This window comes from Pygocentrus nattereri, chromosome 29 (assembly GCF_015220715.1).
Source record: "Pygocentrus nattereri isolate fPygNat1 chromosome 29, fPygNat1.pri, whole genome shotgun sequence".
Lineage (NCBI taxonomy): Eukaryota > Metazoa > Chordata > Actinopteri > Characiformes > Serrasalmidae > Pygocentrus > Pygocentrus nattereri.
Genome location: NC_051239.1, coordinates 12,807,937 through 12,820,308, shown reverse-complemented (window position 1 = coordinate 12,820,308; position 12,372 = coordinate 12,807,937). Strand labels below are relative to the sequence as shown.

The following is a 12,372-nucleotide window of genomic DNA, read 5'->3' as shown; positions in this document are numbered from 1 at the left end:
ATGTTGTTGGCTATAAGTTTCAGCTCTTCTGGGAAGGCTTTCCACAGGATTTAGTGTGTAGTGTGTTTATGGGAATTTTTTGTCCATTGTTCCAGAAGCGCATTTTTCATGTCAGACATTGATGTTGGACGAGAAGGCCTGGCTCGCAGTCTCCGCTCTAATTTCATCCCAAAGGTGTTCTATCGGGTTGAGGTCAGGACTCTGTACAGGCCAGTCAAGTTCTTCCACACTAAACTTGCTCATCTTTGTCTTTATGGACTTTGCTTTGTGCACTGGTGCGTAGTCATGTTGGAACAGGAAGGAGCCGTCCCCAAACTGTTCCCACAAAGTTGGAAGCATGAAACTGTCCAAAATCTCTTGGTCTGCTGAAGCCTTAAGAGTTCCTTTCACTGGAACTAAGGGGCCGAGCCCAACTCCTGAAAAACAACCCCACACCATAACCTCCCCTCCACCAAACCGTACACTTGGCACAATGCCAGACAAGTACTGTTCTGGCAACCACCAAACTCAGACTCCTCCATTGGATTGCCAGATGGAGAAGCGTGATTTGTCACTTCAGAGAACACGTCTCCATTGCTCTGGAGTCCAGTTGCGGATGCTTTACACCACTGCATTCGGCGCTTTGCATTACGCTTGGATGCAGCTGCTCGGCTATGGAAACACATTTAATGAAGCTTTCTAAGCACTGTTCCTGAGCTGATCTGAAGGCCACATGAAGGAGATCTGTAGTGACTGACTCTGCAGAAAGTTGGTGACCTCTGCGCACTATGTGCTTCAGCATCTGCTGACCCCGCTCTGTCATTTTACGTGGTCTACCACTTCGTGGCTGAGTTGCTGTCATTCCCAATGACTTCCACTTGTTAGTGGAACTGACAGTTGACTGTAGAATATTTAGTAGAGAGGAAATTTCACGACTGAACGTATTGCACAGGTGGCGTCCGATCACGGTACCACGCTGGAATTCACTGAGCTCCTGAGAGCGACCCATTCCTTCACTAATGTTTGTAGAAGCAGTTTGCAGGCCTGGGTGCCTGGTTTTATACACCTGTGGCCATGGAAGTGATTGGAACACCTGAGTTCAGTGATTTGGATGGGTGAGTGAATACTTCTGGCAATAGTGTTTTTGGTATGCTAGTCTACAAAGTTTTTTTCTGGTACATTTGCCAGCACACTTCCTGCAATTTAGAAATATTTTTAGCTACTGTGTTTTTAGCTTTTTGTGCCCATCAACCAGAATTCAAAGTAGGTTTTTAAAGCTGTATCTAATACCACATCTACAAAGGTTTTCAAAAAATAGCAACACCACACCTCTCTGTTCAAAAACCTAGAGCCAGTCCCAGAATGGCTGTGATGCTCTTTCATCTTATACTGACTGCCATTTTATAATAAAATTCAAATGACCTACATTGATTTTCTTGAAATACAAATTACAACTTTTGTATTTATGAAAAAGGTTTAATTTGCCAGGAAATAAAACTGTTCCTTTTTACATTAATATCTTCCAGAACATTCACAGTTAAAAGAAGCACTGCATTATCTTACTACAAAATGTATAATACAATGTATATTTACAAATGCAATGAATGTCAATCGGGCATACCAGCAAGAGATCATAAAACCAGGACATATGCAGGGTCGCCATTACATGTGTGACGTTAATACAGCAAGTAAACCTATAGAGCCTTTATAAACTTTAACCACATGCTAGATGAATTGTTTTTTTCATTCATCCATTGTAGGAAAAACCTCATTCACAGTTGCAGTAACATCAAGACCTAATTCAATCATCAGATGCTTCTAAAAAGCCCTTGATTTGATGAACCTGCTCAACAAGGCCAATGAGAAGCTTTACCAGAATGGTGAACAGGGGAGAAATGACTGGCTGAGGGCAAGTGACACCAATGGTGATGCAAAGCCCTAAGTGATGCATTATGCACTGAGTAATTCTTTCTTTGTTTCTTATTGTGTACTTCACCTGCACAGCTGCTGCATATGACAGGCTAAGTTTCTCCAAGTTAGGTCTCCAAAAAAACCTTTTGTTTTCTAATGGGTGGCACTAATGTTCTAGTTCAATTGCCATTATCATAGGCAAGTTAGCCAGAGTTATTACAGTTATGTATATAGATTTAAATTGGTAAGTTTCCACATGTTGTTGATATTTATTATTCCTTAAGTTGTTATAAAGGCTCTATGGCTGCTGTGTTCCTGCTCAGTCATCGTCTTGCTCCTCCTCCAGACGTCTGGTGAGCTCAGCGTTGGCCCTAAGCACTGCTCCGGGGCTTGGATATGGCCTCTGCTGGAACAGGGGTCCTGCTGCCGTAGTATCTGCTCCTGTTTTAGCTTCGTTACGCTTAGGCAGACCAGTGGACCATGAGCCTCTGTAGACACAAACATCAGCAGAACACATAACAGTGGTTATACAACAGAGGAAAGTGCTGATCTACAGTTATAGGGGCAACACAGCTCCAGAGTGGCGCAAGCGTCTAAGCATTGGCCCTATCACGAGATCGCGAGTTCGATTCCTGGTGATGCTACAGCCATCCGTAGCCGGGAGTCCAAGAGAGCACAATTGGCTTCGCTCTCTCTGGGTGGGTGGGTAGGATGCCCCCCCCTTCTCCTCCCATCACTCAACGCGATACTAGTCAGCGCAGCTGTCTGTTAGCTGACATAACAGATCTGACGGTTGGCGATTTCCTCCGAGCGTGTTCGGCTGTCCAGTGACGTTGCGTGAGCGGCAGCTCGAAAAGAAGCTGTGGTTGGTTTCACAGGTCTTGGAGGAAACCTGTGCTAACCTTCACCCTCCTAGCATTGGTAGTATTGTGTGATTGGGGGAGTCCTAACTAGCAGGTGGAATTGGAGATGAATTTTGTTCTTACCTTGGAGCGTCTGAGTAGGCACTAGGATCCATAGGATCCATCTCTTCCTGCTTTCGGCTTCCGCCTATATGAAAAGAAGAGATGAAGAGCCTGAGTTCTGAGGTTTAGGTTGAAGCAGAAATTTGAGATTTGAAGGACACGTTTAACATGCTAACGTGACTAGCACTAAATAAAAGCTCTCAGAAACTTGTATAATCTCATACGTAAAATAGTAACTGGTTCACATTATTGTTTATTAGTTGTCAGTAATGTCAGAAACTCAAGTATTGTTATAATGCAAACAAGTGGCCAGTGTTCATTCCTTGTCATAAATGTTGTCAAATTTGCCAGCATTTTTTATATTGCTAATGTTAATGGTTCATAAATTTAATGGCAACTGATCACTTCTATCATTCTTTCATTATTAGAAATGCTCCTGGTGTTAAATGGTCCTTGCTATCATTCATTTGTTTGAGAAACCCTGTCAAAAACATTAGCATTCTGCTCCATGTACATGCTTAGAAATGAACTGGTTACCTCTCTTTGATTTGTTGTATGGCCCGCTGTCTTCTCTCCTCATTCGTCTGTCTCTGTCCCTGTCTCTCTCTCTGTCCCGGTCCCGATCCCTATCCCTGTCTCTGTCCCGCCCATCGTCCCTCTCTCGCTCTCTGTCTCTGTCCCGGTCCCGCTCTCTCTCTCGCTCTCGATCACGCTCTCGCTCTCTCTCCAACTTCTCATGGTGACCATCCCCTCGTTCTTCCACAATCTCCACTAAGAAAAAGCACAAGTTAGGACAGATATTATGTGAAATATACAATCACCAGCCACTTTATTAGGTACACCTTGCTAGTAAAAGGTTGGACCCCTTTTTGCCTTCAGAACTGCCTTAATTCTTCATGGCACACTATCAACAAGGTGTTGGAAACGTTCCTCAGAGATTTTGGTAGGTTATTTAAGTTACTGTTGCTTTTCTATCATCTCGAACCAGTTTGCCCATTCTCCTCTGACCTCTCACATCAACAAGGCATTTTCATCCACTCAGCTGCCACTCACTGGATATTTCCTCTTTTTCAGACCGTTCTCTGTAAACCCTAGAGATGGTTGTGCGTGAAAATCCCAGCAGATCAGCAGTTTCTGAAATACTCAGACCAGCCCGCCTGGCACCAACAACCACGCCACGTTCAAAGTCACATCAATCCCCTTTCTTCCCCGTTCTGATGCTCGGTCTGCACTTCAGCAAGTTGTCTTGATCACCTCTACATGCCTAAATGCATTGAGTTGCAGCCATGTGATTGGCTGATTAGCTATTTGTTAACAAGCAATTAAACAGGTGTACCTAATAAAGTAGCCGTTGAGTGTACACTAGATAGCAGAAGGTATTTTTCTTTTCTATTCAACATTTCTAGTTTTTGGAACAAGAATTGTTAAGTAATATACCATAACTATCAATTTGTAGTAATACAAATAACTTTTTTAAAACTATCATTAATGTCATATTTCTTTCTGAATTTTTATTGAATCTTCAACGGCACTGCTCATATTATTTGAAACATACGTTGTAGCATCACATTAGAATAATTTTACAGGGCTCATATAATTGAAAACAGTGATTCCAAACTTTTAAATGGTAATGTACATGAAGTAGCATCTCATTAGAGCTGCATTTCAAACATGCAAAGTTGGCAGTTTGGGAACATCAAGAACCAAATTTGAGCAGCAGATTGCTTCTGCGTCATTGGGTGAAATCATGAATTTCAGAGTGATTATACTCAGGCACTTCCTCCTTCAGCTCTTTACCTCTCTGCTTCTTGACTGCCTTAGTGATGACTGCAGCAGGGTCATTGGGGGACAACCAGGACACCATGTCTGTCTCCACATTCCAGTAGTACGGGAGGCCGCTAAGGACAAATACAAAGGACTCTGTGTGACTAGATATTCACACTTGGATTATACACAGAAAGCACCGAAGGAAAGTAAAGCCGCAGAAAACGCGCCATGAAATAATGCAAAACGACAGTATTTTTCCTTCCATTTGGACAGATTATAACCTTCTATGTAAAACTATCTGCAGAGAGCTGTAGAGCATGGTGTATACATGCAAGAAAATTGTATGTAGATATGAGGGCCACAAAGGACAAGGTTTTTAGGCCAAATGTTTCCACTCTGTTTCATGGGTTTATTTATTTAGCTTAAATACATTTACATAGCTGTGGTGAAAAACCCATATATAGTCATGAGAATATATTTAGGAGTGCTCAAATGATCATGTGAAAACCTTGAATATAAACCCATTACAGACCACTTACCTGGTGGGATCCAGAACTTTGTACCAGTTAGTGGGTAAGTTTTCCATCCTTGTGGCTTCATAGTCTACATTGTTGTCATCATAGTCCTCTGCGATGATTTCCTCTTCAGTTTCTAATGACAGGAAGAGACAAACATGTAAGTCCAGTCAGTCACAGGTGAACATGTCAATGCTAAGTCAGTCAAGAAGCAGAGTGGTTGACAATGTGAACTGACATCTTACCATGCTCTGACTGTTTCAGGATTCCTCTCTTGGCCAAACGAGCCAGAAGAGCTGGTGGCAGAGGCATCTGGGGAAGCACAAAAAAACCACACTGATTGAATATCTGGCAAACCACCATTAGTAATTTGACCAAAGCTGTGATCTGTGATAGGCACATAACACAAAGGTATATTATGATATTCAACACACAATCACAGAATATTGTTACTGAAAATGAAAGTCCACCACTGCAATCTCGTCAAACTAGTTACAGTTTCACCAAAGACTTTTGTTTGGAGGTGCAGGGTAACATCGGTTTAGCAAGCTAAATTAATTGAGAATGCTCTGCCATGAAGGAAGTTATTCTGTCAAATGTCTAACCACCGTCACATTACTGCTATTGACAGTTACATTCAGTGGTAAATGCATCTTCCTCTGGATTCACACTGCAACAAGGAAAAGTTTAGGCCTTTAAACCATCACTAGTGTTTGGTTTGGTTAAATGTGCAAAGGTTCAATAATGAGTCCATATTGCTACAATAAACTACAATCAAATCATGGGTGGGTGGATGGATGAACAGGTGGATGAGTAGGATGATGGGTGAAAGCAATAAACAGGAACAATGGAAGCAAAACAGAGAAATATCAAGAAAAGAAAGGACATGAGAGAATCTAGGCATTATAAAATATTATAAAACGGATTATTTACTCAAAAAAAAAAAAATTTGAACACAGGTTCCAGGTTTTCGCAGTTTTTTATAGCAGGAGTTAAAGATTTCAAATAACACTCCGCATCTTTGACAAAGTAACAAAATAGGGGTCTATAGGGGTCTACTCTTTTGTACCTTACACTTATGTATACAGCACTTTGCCAATAAAGTAACTATATTAGATTTTTTTAAAACGACTTTTCAGGCATTTCCATAATTTGTAAATCCAAATGAAACCTCTTCTTAATTAAGTTAAGAATCACTATAAAAGGCTTTGTGAAAGTACTTTTGGCTGTAAACTGCAAGTACAGTTTACATCAACCGGCACCTTAAATCTCGACACCAAAAGGGATTTTACTGGATAGATTTTTGTGGATAAGCTTATAAGAGACCTCTTTGTCTTCATTTTCCAGTAAACGCGCATTAGAAGGCGTCCTGCCTCCTATCAACACATATTTTAACAGGTTTGCTCCCAGTCACAATCACATGTGCAACACAAAGCGTCGCTCTGCAATAAAGCAAAGAACGTCCTGTTAGTTTTCCCGAAACAACCGCTGGAAAACATCCAAGCTTCGAACCAGCCGCTGCACTTTTAGGGTTATTAAGCGTTAACGGCGTTATTTTGCAGACTCGGTACAAAACAGCCCCAACACCAACCCCAGCGTCGGAGTTAGCCATGAGTTAGCGCAGTTAGCCTCGCCGCGCTGCTTTTCAAGCTACTGTCAGCCACTCTTTAGCTAGACAACCGCACAAACCGACAGAGGACGAGCGCCGCACGCACGCAGCTTGTAAAAACGACTAAATACATGAATTACTAGCTTTATTCACCTTTATAAGCCACACACTTCCAGCGTCTCATTCAAAGGAGGCGAACCGCTTCACTCGTCGCACGGAGTGACGTCACGCGCCGCCCCCTAGTGGTCGCAGACGGCTCCGGCATTACGGCGCGCAGTGATGGACGAGTGGTCTGGGTTTTCCCGTCTCGGACACGTAAGCGCTGCATTGTATTTGGGCCTGCTGCTCTTCAAAGATCAACTTATTACAATTTGCGACGCACTCGTTGTGTTTAAAGCTGAGAGAGAGCGGGAACGCCAGTCCTCGACGGCAGATGGCGCTAAAGTAGCCTAGCGGGCGGCTGCGTCAGGGCACTGACGTCAGCAGTTGATCATGGAGGAATATGCCCGTGAACCTTGGTAAAGTACAACTTCTGTGGCAGCTTTACTTCTCGAGTAGACTGACCCGTCACGCCAAAACCAAACGTACTGAGAAGCTCCGTAGAGGACGCGGTCTCCTCGGCCGCGTCTGCGCGCCCTCCAGTGCCGTGCTCGCTTAGTTAGCCCGCGGAGCTCACTTAGCCGCACATACACACTGCCATACACACTGCAGGGTCGAGGAGACGACGTTTAATAGATGTAGCTATCAAACAGCTGAGACTGTTTCACAGAGCGGACTCCCTCAGTTAGCCGGATAATGACACACTGACACTGAGTAAAGTATAAAAGCCTCTCGAGACCTTTCCCTGTCACTTCAGTGCGGCGAGTGCAGATTAAGGACTTCATTCATGTCTCATTGACGCTCCTTCAGTTCCGTACACAGAGCTTGTTAACCTAACGACGCTCTCATGTCTCTCTTTTTCTTTCTCTCTCTCTCTCTCTCTCTCTCTCTCTCTCTCTCTCTCTCTCTCTCTCTCTCTCTCTCTCTCTCTCTCTCTCGTCTGCCCGTCTCCCTCCCTCCCTCACTCTCTTGCTGTCTCTTTTTCCTTTTTTGCTTTCTCTGCTGTTTTCTGTCTCCCTTTTTCTTTGTCCTTCTGTTTTTCTCTCCTTTCCCCCCCTGTCTTATGCTTCTTCCTCCGTTTCTTTGTCTCTCTCCCACTCCCACCCTATTTCTTTATCTCATTTTTTCCTGTCTTTATTTCTATTCTCTCTCTCTCTCTCTCTCTCTCTCTCTCTCTCTCTCTCTCTCTCTCTCTCTCTCTCTCTCTCTCTCTCTCTCCCCCCCCCAGTCCATGGAGAATAGTAGATGACTGTGGTGGTGCGTTCACGATGGGGGCCATCGGTGGGGGGGTGTTTCAGTCCATCAAAGGCTTCAGGAATGCCCCTGTGGTACGTTTCAGTGAAAAAGCGATTCTGTTATTATTAGATCTATTATCTGTTATGTTTTAAGTTGTATCATATTGAGTTTCTCAGGATTATGAAATTGCCTCTGTTTCTCAGGGCGTACGACACCGACTGAAAGGGAGTGCCAATGCTGTGAGAATTAGAGCACCTCAGATTGGCGGTGAGTTTGTCTTTTGTGCTCTTCTGCTGCCTCTTTGTTTTCCTTCTGTAGCAGCGCTGAAGAGACTGACCTGAATTCAGAGAGTGGATCAGTATTTCACTCCACTGAATGCTTCATCCAGAAACTATCATGTTACTTATAAGGAATGAGAACTGGCACAAATCAGCAGTGAATCATATAATGAAGCTCATTCCACAATGTTTATCGTATAAAATATAGTACGTATTGTGACGCTCATATTGAAATAGGTAACGCATCATGAAGTCCCTGCCAATACTTATCCCTGTGTAAAAAAGAGAAAAATAACTTTAAAATATAGTTTTCTGAGCATAGCATAGAATCGTATAGTATGTGCTCTATGTATACACACACACACACACACACACACTTTTTTAAAGCTTTTTGCTGATGAATGTGTGATTAATACAGTCATGCATTGTTAAGTTACTTTAGTAGTTAACTGTATCTGTGACATGTAGAGTTGTGTTGCCACCTATCTCCACATTATAGCTATTACAGTATTGGTATTATTTATTTTCTGAAGACACATCCTGGGTCCCCCCCAAACTAGCCTATTTGTTATGGAAAACCGTGTTTGGGATGCCATTTAGAATGATGTCTCTGTACAAATCTCACCACACCAACTTCTTTTCCTGTGTAAAATAGCTTTACTGCATAGCTCTTACTGCTTGAATTTATGTCAAATAAAAGCTCTGATCAGTACTGAACTGGCTGTGTGTGTGTTACAGGTAGTTTTGCAGTATGGGGAGGGCTCTTCTCCACCATAGACTGCGGCCTGGTGCGACTGAGGGGGAAAGAGGACCCCTGGAACTCAATCACCAGTGGAGCCATGACCGGAGCCATCCTGGCAGCACGCAGTGAGTGTTTAACAGCATTACTAGTGACTGCAAACAGCTGTCAACTACTGGCTGCACAGGAGGGGCAATCACACTGTGGTTCACAGTGTTGTTAGACCATTTATATCATCACTTATGCAGTTGATTAAATTATTGGCCCCCTTAGAGATAAGATCATTCCACAAGTACCACAATTCAGATTCAGATTCCTTTATTGATCCCAGGGGGAAATTGCAGAATGGCGCTTTCATGGCGAAAAAAACAGACCAAAACTCTCTCTACTCGCATGTTTCGAGAGGGCACAGCCTCACTAAATTGCCTCGTCAAAATAAATAAACTATTAAAAAGGTAAAGAGAAGTTACGAGCAAAAATGAAAGAACATGAACGGGAGCTACTGTAACAGGCAGCATGCACGTTCGTGCATGCGCACTGAAAAAAGAAAAAAAAAAAGGCCTACATGCATTATGAACCTAAACAACTTGAAATAGGGTCAGTCTATCTATGGGAAGTCAGACACAGCCTCCTGACTGTCTCAGGTATGCTACATAATTTCAGGAAGAAGCCAACAGATGGTGTACACATGCAGATCCAAGGCTACAAAAGTGTTGACTTGGATTTTCATTGGTGGCTTTAATTTTTTTGCTTTAAAATGATTGAAAAAAAAAATGTGTGTGCTCTTTCATGTCTTTGATATTCTGGTATTTATTACTCATATATTACTCATAATAGCTTATTTTTAAGGCAAAGAAATGTCACACCCACTTTTTAAGGTCCCTGTATACTCTGTATGTACTCTATCATCTCTGTCAGAACAAAAACGTGTATCCTCAAAATTTTACAGGAGAGGGGAAAAACATTAAATGGAAGTTTATACTGAAATTGTTTATTCCAGTATTTATTGGATATGTATTCAGTATTTTCTGATTTCCTATTTCCATTTCTATAATGTAGGGCAGCTCATGTTTTCACATTTTCAACAAAAATAAATAAATACAAGATACAAGCTTGGCACTATGACATCATGTCCTGCAAGTTAGAAGATCTGAGATCTGGTCATTTTCTAAATTGAGTTTTGCCCATTTAGCTTGTCTTTGATGGTTTTCTCAGGTGGGCCTTTGGCCATGGTTGGCTCTGCCATGATGGGGGGAATTCTGCTGGCCCTGATTGAGGGCTTTGGCATCCTACTCACCAGATACACAGCGCAGCAGTTCCAGAACCGTAAGTCTTAACATGACTTAATACAAGTGGGGGGGGTGTGTGTGTGTGTGTGTGTGTGTGTGTGTGTGTATGCACACGCAAAAGTGCAGGATTTAACTGGCCGATTAATATGGGATGCCCAATTTCTCCAAATCACCACATTGAATGTTCACCTCAGCATTACGCAACAGGCTCCACTTTCAATAACAAGGGCCTAGTGTGAGGTGGACTGGAACAGGACTAAGGGGACTCTGGATTCACTTAATTACAGAAAGACTTTTGCACCTCAGTTAGTACTGCCAGGCTGTCAGTGCTCCAAATGTAAAACGATCCAGCTCAAGTAGGGCTTGAGACTGAACTCAAGTGATATCATTGCTAGTACTTGCTTTTTTGTTCACACTTTCCTTCCTTCTCCAGCGAGTCCATTTCTGGAGGACCCTAGCCAGCTTCCTCCTAAAGACGGCAGCCATGGGCAAGACAGTCATGGCTATGGACAATACCAGTAAACCTACCATGCTGTTATGGTGACTGTGACTGCAGACTGGGAGATTTTACTATCCACAACCTTCACAATTGTTAAGGTGCCCTCAGGAGACAACTTGCCTCTTCACCTTACCCTCCCTGATGTCTGCATATATGGTAATTGCTCAGGGGCAGTTAGTCATTTATATTATTTATGTATGAGCTGTGATATACACTTCAGTATTTGTTCTCATTGAACAGGGAAGATTTAGCAGCTTTTGTTTGCTAAGGTGCATAACATGAACATCAATCTTATTATTATTATTATTATTCATATGATTGTGTAGCCAATTAATTTATTCCGTTTAGAAAATGAGCTGACAAAACAACAGCAATATCCATATCCATAGTAAGACACTGGAGGGAGTATCACTTCAGCCACTATTGTTAAGACGATACTGACAAAATGATGCATTAGAATACTGCAGTAAGCACTGCATCAATATGCATCAGTGTAGATTTAGTTTTATAAAACAAAACATCAAATGCTACAAACAGGAAGATCACAACTTTATATTTGATGAACTTCACATATGTGTTGTTAAAAGGACTTCCACCACCTGAATATTTGTCATCTTCACTTCTCACATCACATCTGAAAGCTGGTTATTTAAAAGGTAGTTGCTCCTACTTCACATTTTCAATGTACAATGTACTCTTGCATACATTCATCGTAAACATCACTCTTTCCATTTGTTTCCCTCCATTTATTATCTTTCTGATTTTAGGTTGAGGGGAAGGGACTTAAGTCATGTCTGTTTTAGTAGTTTTGTTGATGTGTTATTTATTTATGGTGAACTAAGAGGATGTTGATGTATAAATAAAGTGTTTTATGCTTGACTTATCTGACGTGTTCCAGTGTTTGTTAAAGCAGCAGACTTTAATATAGTTTACATACACTTAGCAAGAATACATATGAAATGGGTCCAGAGGAAACTTCATTCGTCTACACAAACTTCAGACTGCATTATTTAAACTGGGACTTGTCTCACATTGGGTCCCACATACAGACTTTTGAAGCTCATATGACATTCAAGTAGCATATTGTATACCTTGGATGTTGCAGCTTTATAGTGAATCATTCCGAAAACAGCAATTTAAAGCCTATTGTTAGCTCAGCAATCAGTTTCCTCTCTTTCAGTGATGCACAGAAAACATGCCTTAGTGTTAATAGTTCTCTTGTGAAGAGCTTTAGGCACAGGGATCTTAAGCATATACAAATTAAAGCAGCACTATCGAAGGTTGTTAAAACTGAAAGTAGTATTGATGAGTCTGGAAAAAAATAAGTTAAATATGGTGTGTGTGTGTGTGTGTGTGTGATAATCATTTAAAAGTCAGAGGTCTTCTGCACGTGGCATGCAATTAAACCAGAGGTCCAAATCTTACATAGTGCAGCTAACCCTAACCCTAACATGCTATCAGTTGGCCTACAGAATGGTAACTCGCC

The 12,372-nt window shown here is 42.0% G+C and overlaps 2 protein-coding genes across 4 annotated transcripts; one reads left to right on the top strand and one right to left on the bottom strand.

The window, feature by feature from the left end:
- Nucleotides 1–1,434: 1,434 nt before the first annotated feature.
- On the bottom strand, nucleotides 1,435–7,696 carry pqbp1 (polyglutamine binding protein 1). Of its 2 annotated transcripts, none has more exons than XM_017685607.2 (7): nucleotides 7,585–7,696; nucleotides 5,383–5,449; nucleotides 5,162–5,273; nucleotides 4,653–4,753; nucleotides 3,393–3,626; nucleotides 2,877–2,940; nucleotides 1,435–2,378 (listed from the first exon to the last, which is right to left on the bottom strand). In XM_017685607.2, exons 2-7 carry the CDS (start codon nucleotides 5,447–5,449, stop codon nucleotides 2,210–2,212), a joined length of 747 nt encoding a protein of 248 aa, XP_017541096.1. In that variant the 5' UTR covers nucleotides 7,585–7,696; the 3' UTR covers nucleotides 1,435–2,209. The 2 variants fall into 2 exon arrangements, with proteins under 2 accessions (XP_017541096.1, XP_017541095.1); XM_017685606.2 differs by lacking the exon at nucleotides 7,585–7,696 and adding an exon at nucleotides 6,900–7,009.
- Nucleotides 7,009–11,769, top strand: timm17b (translocase of inner mitochondrial membrane 17 homolog B (yeast)). Of its 2 annotated transcripts, none has more exons than XM_037535975.1 (6): nucleotides 7,009–7,061; nucleotides 8,074–8,173; nucleotides 8,285–8,348; nucleotides 9,098–9,226; nucleotides 10,314–10,424; nucleotides 10,821–11,769. In XM_037535975.1, exons 2-6 carry the CDS (start codon nucleotides 8,114–8,116, stop codon nucleotides 10,907–10,909), a joined length of 453 nt encoding a protein of 150 aa, XP_037391872.1. In that variant the 5' UTR covers nucleotides 7,009–7,061; nucleotides 8,074–8,113; the 3' UTR covers nucleotides 10,910–11,769. The 2 variants fall into 2 exon arrangements, with proteins under 2 accessions (XP_037391872.1, XP_017541097.1); XM_017685608.2 differs by lacking the exon at nucleotides 7,009–7,061 and adding an exon at nucleotides 7,088–7,264.
- The last annotated feature ends 603 nt before the right edge of the window (nucleotides 11,770–12,372 follow it).

Coding starts and splice junctions, on each gene's coding strand:
- timm17b (XM_017685608.2), top strand. CDS start 7,239: ATGGAGGAATATGCCCGTGAACCTTG. Junction 8,349..9,097: donor TAGAGCACCTCAGATTGGCG/GTGAGTTTGTCT, acceptor TGTGTGTTACAG/GTAGTTTTGCAGTATGGGGA. Junction 9,227..10,313: donor AGCCATCCTGGCAGCACGCA/GTGAGTGTTTAA, acceptor TGGTTTTCTCAG/GTGGGCCTTTGGCCATGGTT.
- pqbp1 (XM_017685607.2), bottom strand. CDS start 5,449: ATGCCTCTGCCACCAGCTCTTCTGGCTCGTTTGGCCAAGAGAGGAATC. Junction 5,274..5,382: donor CCTGAAACAGTCAGAGCATG/GTAAGATGTCAG, acceptor TCCTGTCATTAG/AAACTGAAGAGGAAATCATC. Junction 4,754..5,161: donor AAAGTTCTGGATCCCACCAG/GTAAGTGGTCTG, acceptor ATTTGTCCTTAG/CGGCCTCCCGTACTACTGGA.